The sequence below is a fragment of the Cynara cardunculus genome, unplaced genomic scaffold (genome assembly GCF_001531365.2).
Source record: "Cynara cardunculus var. scolymus isolate 2C unplaced genomic scaffold, CcrdV1 Un_Scaffold_495, whole genome shotgun sequence".
Lineage (NCBI taxonomy): Eukaryota > Viridiplantae > Streptophyta > Magnoliopsida > Asterales > Asteraceae > Cynara > Cynara cardunculus.
The window spans coordinates 61,797-69,541 of NW_020200582.1; the positions used below are offsets into that span (position 1 = coordinate 61,797).

Genomic DNA, 7,745 nt, shown 5'->3' on the forward strand with positions numbered 1-7,745 from the left:
TTTCAATGCTTTAAAAGACATGTCATTGTTAAAACCGAGCTTAATTGTGACACTCATCAAATGCACTCTCATACATATGCCAAGGCCCCTACGCACGGTACACATGAGCTCCACACACACACACATACAACGGATCCTTTTGCCATTCTGGACAATCTTATTGAAGTCCATTAAAACTCGTAATTAATTGTAATCTTTTGGGGTAGCTTAACACATGTCTGCTCTCATATGCCAACAGTTTGAGTTATTAGGCGGTTCGATTAACTTCATAGCCCAATGCGATCACTCAAGACACGCACAAACCACCCCATATGCTCATAGTTATAAAAAGGCTCGTAATTATATAAACCCGTAACCTTTATTTTATAGAAATGTTCAAATACGTTGTAAACGTAGTAATTATCACTTACGATATCCAACAAAACGGATATTGATTCTTTAAGGTTACAATACTACTATATTTATAGGAACAAGTAAGAAATTGTTGCAATTAACCACAAGGACGATGTCTGATTGGTTTGAGTTTGGACTCCAAATATCAAAGTGGCTGGAGGTCTCAAGTTCAAATCTAAGGAGGATTAGTCGGCTCACAAGCGGATTGGATATCAGGTTAATCAAAAAATAAAATTACTTTAATTATCATTAAAATATAATAAAATAAACATGTATTTCTAAAAAAAAATTATACATTTATATATTGCATACATGATTTTTCTATACGTATAGATATAGATACATGAATGATGACATTACCCCATGGAGTTCTCACTATTGAACACAGAGCATTGTCCAGATGGTCTCGAAACCGGTCCACCTGCACTCGCCGGGCACGCCGTTAGCCCCACCGCCGGTGGGACCATGCAATTATAACTCAGACACAACGCCACCCCATCTGGCAACACCACATCCCCTGTCTTCTCCATTGGGAACGACGTTATGTAGTTGTGTTGCAGGTATAGTGTTCTCATCATTCCGGCCATCACATTCTCGACGTAATCCTTCGGAACTTTTCCGGTAAAGTGGTTGCTGTTAAGAAAAAGGGTCTCGACGCCGTCTAGAAAGTCGGGTATTTCGCCGGAGAGGAAGTTGTGGCTGAGATCAATGGTGGATCCTGGACCGTAGGATTCGAAAGATGGCGGTGGTGGTGGGAGGTGGCCGGAGAGATTGTTCCGTTGGAGGTACATTGATGAGAGGGATGATCGGAAGAGTGAATCGGGTATGGGCCCACTGAAGTGGTTCATGCTTAAATCGAGATACACTAAATATGATGATGGTACCGATTGTAGTGGGCCCCACAGACCGTTACTCGATAAGGATAAGTAACGGAGCGTCGCCGGCATCGTTTCCGGCAGCATTCCCGATAGCATATTGTTTCTCAAATCCAAGTGGATGAGTTGTGATTCATTGGAGAATTCCGGGATTTCTCCGGCGAGATCGTTGTATGCGAGGACCAACACTTTGAGGTCCGGTAATCCGGCGGCGAGCGTCGGTGGGATTTCGCCGGTGAGTTTGTTGTGGCTGAGATCTAAAGTGTGGAGGTTTCGGAGCTCCGAGATAGTCTCCGGGATGGTTCCGGTAAGGCGGTTATTGGTGAGCGATAGGACACGGAGGTTTTTGAGGTGGTGGCCGAGTTGAGACGGGATGAATCCGGTGACGATTCCGGGGTAGAGAATGAGCTGAGTCAACTCAGTGAGATCATAGATCCCAGGGGCGAAGATTGTACCGGAGAGTCCAGGTGAATCGGAGAGTCCGGTACCGAGAAAGAGAGAGGTGATTCGTAACTGACCATTAATGGCGGAGCAGGTGACGCCGGTGAAGGTAGAACAAGGGTTTTCCGGCGAGGTGAAGTTCCAAGTGGAAAAGAATCCGCCATTGTTGACGTCGGTGAGGGTGTCCATGATCTGACGAAGGGCATTAAGATCATGGAGAGCGAGTTTTTGTTGGGTTGTCGGAGACATGGAAAGAAGAAGTGTAACAGAGAATGTAAGGAGTTGTCGTCGGAAAATGTTACAGAACTCCATTTCCGTTTCCGTTTCCGGCGAAGAGACAGAGAGTTCGTCTGTGGTATTATAAGATGTCAAAGTGAACGTTTGTCTCTTGGGTCAAAATTGAAAATGGTAAATGGAGAGCCACATATTTTAGTTTTGGAAATAAACCAAATTCCAAATGTATATATAGCAGTAGTATTTTTAAAATCACATTTTTTTTTATTTTGTATATATAATAAAAATGTTTAATTAATATATATTAAAATTTTCAATTAAAAAAAAAAATTCATGAGCTACTCCTCCGTCAGGACACTGTTGCATCGCCCATGGGGCGGGGGGCTGGTTATTCCTAGCCAACAATTGGCTCTCGGATTTCGTCCTACAACTAAAATAACATCGGTTCATAATAAGTTATTATTATCTACTAAAAAAGTATTCGTGCAATGCAGCGAGATACATCTTGATTTTAATTTTCTATTTTATTATTTATTTCTTTCGATGTTATAATACGATTTTATGTGTTTTTAAGAAAGCATTAATGATTTTATTTTTAAATAAAATATAAATTTGAAGAGATCATAAAAATTTGAAAAAATATATATATTAATGTTAATATCAAATCAACTATTTAAAAATTTCATTTTTTATGTAATTTTTTTAATTAATATATTATTATTATTATTTAATTTAAGTTTAATAATGAAATAATTTATTTTTGGTTTAATAATATAACATTTTATAATAATAATAATAATTAAGTATTCTGTTAGAACTCAATGATTATCCTAATTATATTTCAGATTTTTTATATTTAAAATTAGATGTTTATCCTGTATTTAATTATGTTTATATGCAGTTAGTTACACGAATTCAGATATGGAGCTTTAATAAGTTGTACTTACGCATAATCTACTTGCAATCTTGAGTTTTAAGTAATATGCATTAATAAACAGTACTTTACGCATAAAAAGTAGTTTTTAAGAGTTTTTGTCAAATGTTTTATAATATAGTGTAGATTATATTATAAAACCTAAATTAAATTACTTCATTACGTTAAATTAAAATATAATAAAAATTTTGAATTAAAGAAATTACAAAAAATTAAAACTTTTAAACAATTAATTCGATACTTATATTGATATATATTTTTTTTCAAATTTTTATAATTTTTTCAAATTTATATCTTATTCAAAAATAAAAACATTATCATTTTCTCAAAACCACATAAAATTGTATTATATCGACATAGATAAAGAACAAAATGAAACATTGAAATCAAGATGTGTCTCGATGCATTGCACGAGTACCTTTCTAGTATTATAAAGCATTTGACAAAAACTCTTAAAAATCATTTTTTATGCATGAAGTACTGTGTATTAATGCATATTACTTAAAATTTAAAATTACAAGTAGATTGTGCGTAAGTACAATTTATTAAAGCTTCTTTTTTAAATTCGTATAACTAACTGCAGATAAACATAATCAAATACAAAATAAATATCTCATTTTAAATATAAAAAATCTAAAATATAATTAGAATAATCATTGAGTTCTAACAGAATCATTATCTTTATAAAATTTTATTGTTAAGCCAAAAATAAATTACTTCACTAAATCGTAAAAACATTATATTTTTCAAAACCACATAAATCATATTATATCACTAAAGACAAAATAAAAACGAAACATTAAAATGAAGATATATATCGTTGCATTGTGCGAGTACCATTTTATTTATATTATAAAGTATTTGACAAAAACTCTTAAAAACTATTTGTTATGCATGAAGTACTATTTATTGATACATATTATTTAAAAAATCAAGATTACAAGTAAATTTTGCGTAAGTACAACTTATTAAATCTTCATATTTGAATTCGTGTAACTAACTGCAGAATAAGCATCTCATTTTAAATTAAAAAATCAAAAATATAATTAAGATAATTATTAGGTTCTAACAAAATACTTAATTATTATATTTATAAAAAAAATTATATTATTAAAAAAATGAATTAAAGAAATACACAAAAAAAAAAATTTAAAGTCATTTTGGTATTAATATCAATATTTTTTATAACATCGACCGACACAAAGAAAAAAATGAAACATTAAAATTAAAATATATTTTGCTGCATTGTGTAAATATTATTCTAGTTATTATATAAAAAATATAAGGTATTATTTGGTTTCATTAATATTTGTTAGAATTAAAATTATCTTATTGTTTGTTATAAGTTAAAAACATACATTTAATAAGTATTTTGAATGACAAAATAATTTCATAGATACATATGATATTTATATTATATTTGTTGGGTCACCTATTGATTTGGTGATGACCCACTGATCTGTTCCTCTACCTTAGCAACACTTAGTAGTTATTGGTTCTTTGTATATTGGTGTCTTGGTACATACTTAAAGCCATTGGCAAAATCGAAGACCAACCGATGTGAAGACAGAAGGTCACCGATGTGGTGTTGTGAATCAACTGTCTAATATACACACCAAGACTCCGAAGTAGCTGAAATGCATATTGAAAATATTTTGAAGCTACAAGCCGATTGAAGGAAGATATTCATAGACCGAAGATTGAAAATCTTCATGGACTCAAGATTGAAGATCATGGATCGAAGATTGAAAATCTTCATGAACTCAAGATTGAAGATCATGGACCGAAGATTTGTGAGTAGCTGCTTGAAGCTACATATCCATCCAAAGGAGATCTTCCTACAGACTGACCATATCTCTACAAAGTTTGTCTTTGCATGAACTGTGTTGTATGCACGCTATGTACGATGAAAATGAGATATCAACATTGGTCAAGTCAACCCATGCCTTCTTATCCTCAAGTGACAAGTGTCCCCATGCATTAAATGCTGAAGGTAGTATAAAAAGGCAATGTGCATCTCTCATGCATACAACTGGCTTTTGCAAGATTACTTAGTGAATTCTAAAAGCAATCGGCTATTCTCTTTTACTCCCTTGCTCTCCTGTGTGCGAAGAAATTCTTAGTGTTCTTCATTTCTTTTCAAGAAATCTCTGTGTTGTTCTTGAAAGTTCTTCTCCTTGTAAGATTGTTTAGGTTAGGTTTTCCTTTCCTATCTTCCGCAACAATCTTTTGTATTTCTGTGTGTATTAATTCTTGATATAAATCAATAAGAATTAAAAAGTTAAAAAAAAGTCTGTGTAATTGTATTCAACCCCCTTCTACAATTACTTTCTGCTTATTGTCATTCCCTTCGGGACTAACAATATTATATAAAAATTTGATCCAGAATGTTATATTTTTAATATAAATTATGTACCTCAGAATAAATAATCACCGAGTTTACTTTTTTGTATGGTAAATATAAATGAGTCATCTATTTTGAGACTGAAAATCTTGCTTTCAAGACCTCGCAAATGCATTCAGTGGCAATTCTAAGTTATACATGTATGTGAACCAGATAAGTGCATAACGATTGGAACTGGATTTTGAGAGGAAGTCATTCGTCTAGGAATAGTGAACCAGATAGATAATTAAACAAATAATCAATTGTTCTTGTTTCTACTTAATTCAATTGTTACTGTTTCTTTTGCGTTAACTTATCATATAACATTAATCTGGTTGTGTGTTAAAGTTATTTCTATTATATTTTATAAGGCGTCTAATGTCATGGGCAAATCTCTCTGTTATATTCCTATTCGTTTATAAGCTAAGACCCTATATTTATTATTTTGTTAAGTATAATTTTGTTACAATTTATGTGTTGTGTTAAGGAGAGTTAAGGTAAGAAGCGTAAGAAAAGATCTGTACCCTTGATCACCTTTAATCTCAAAACTCACCCTTGAATCGCGTTTGATATGAGAATTGATCTGGTACATCTCGTCATAATGTGCATCTAACGGTGAAGATTCATTCTTACGTTTTTCACCTTAACTCTCATTCTTATCGGATCCCAATCCTCCTAGTTAAATTAGGCTTATATATAGCATCCTCTATGCACAAGAGATTTCCATATCTCTTTGTTTTAGCAGATGTTATTTAGGGGCCGTTTACCAAACATTTATCCGGTAAGTGCTTACCGGTAAATTTAACATTATCTTTTACTTACCGGTAAGATTTTAGTCTAATAAAACGACAACATATGCAATAATTTACCCGGTAAGTGCTTACCATGGTAAAAGTCGTCGCCCTCACTTACCGGGTAAGACTCTTGGTCATTGTGCCGCTCTTACCGAGTAAGTTCTTGGTCCTTGTCTTGCTATTACCGGGTAAATTCTTGGTCCTTACCATGTTCATCAAGTAAGGTAATATGACTTGGTAAGCGCTTACCCGAACAAGCGTTTAGTAAACGGCCCCTTAATCACATTAATGCTTTCTATACCTAAAAAAGTTATTCATAAACTAATAACGAGAGTTGAAAACATACCTGAATACACAAACTTTCCTTTTCTTTGCCACAAAAATTTAACCATGAGCTTAATTATTAAGCCATAAACAAAAACAATGAGTAATTGATTAAGCACAAGGATCAATTTGAAGTATAATACTCCAATTCCTCATTTCTGTCTTTATTTAACAGGTGTTGTTAATGACATTTCTCGATAAATCAATGACACAATGGCCTCATTGTCAACACGAAGTTCATGGTAAACAACGTCTACACGTCAAACGCTTGTAATCACATGATCAAACATGAGTTTAACATACAAACTTACGTACTAAAGTTCCTCTCCAACATCACTATTTTCATCTTCAGTAAACACAAATCCTCAATTTTCCTTTAATGACTAATCAACTTATGAACTTATTTTGCATAATTACACTTTCAGTCATTGTCTTTGTCTTCATCAACATCTGATATGATTATATGTGCTATGGATTCAGGCATTTAATGAGCTACTGCCCGTTTATTTCAAACTCAGGTATATATATCGAACACAAAATACAATTTGTGTAACTTAACAAGTCAAGTTCCATAACGTCAATGCATGATTCTGCTCATTCAAATTAAAGTTGGTTTCGATGTGCGTTTCAAAGTGATTATCATGACTTGGAAAATTACAATTAGAATCATATATTTAGTTAATTAAAAGTTTGAGATATCTGCTTTATTTCATAACTAGAAGGGTACTCGCGCAATGCAGCGAGATACATCTTGATTTTAATATTTCATTTTATTCTTTATCTCAGTCGATGTTATAATATGGTTTTATGTGATTTTGAGAAAGCGATGATGTTTTTATTTTTTTAATAAAACATAAGTTTGAAGATATCATAAAAATTTAACAAAAATATATCGATATTAGTATCAAATTAACTATTTAAAATTTCTCTTTTTTTGGTGTAATTTTTTAATTCAATCTTTTATAATTTAATTTAGGTACAATAACGAAGTAATTTATATTTGGTTTATTAATATACTTTTCTTATAAAGATAATAATTATTTATTTTGTTAAAACTCGATAATTATTCTAATTATATTTTAGATTTTAAAATAAGATGTTTATCATCTATTTGATTATGTTTATCCGCAGTTAGTTATACGAATTCAAACATCGAGCTTTAATAAATTATAGTTATGCATAATTTACTTGTAATCTTGAATTTTAAGTAATATGCATCAATATACAGTACTTTATACATAACAAAAATATATTGATATTCGTATGAAATTAACTATTTAAAATTCTTCATTTTTTGTGTAATTTTTTAATTCAATTTTTTATTATAATTTAATTTAGGTACAATAACGAAATAATTTATATTTGGT

At 31.7% G+C, this 7,745-nt stretch overlaps 1 protein-coding gene across 1 annotated transcript; it reads right to left on the reverse strand.

Annotated features, from left to right (window-relative positions):
• Window positions 1–749: 749 nt before the first annotated feature.
• Window positions 750–2,021, reverse strand: LOC112501717 (probable leucine-rich repeat receptor-like protein kinase At1g35710). Its single transcript, XM_025105423.1, has one exon. It carries the CDS (start codon window positions 2,019–2,021, stop codon window positions 750–752), a length of 1,272 nt encoding a protein of 423 aa, XP_024961191.1.
• Between the last annotated feature and the right edge of the window lie 5,724 nt (window positions 2,022–7,745).

What these genes read in the sequence shown, in the direction of transcription:
- LOC112501717 (XM_025105423.1), bottom strand. Translation starts at nt 2,021, where the DNA reads ATGGAGTTCTGTAACATTTTCCGACGACAACTCCTTACATTCTCTGTT.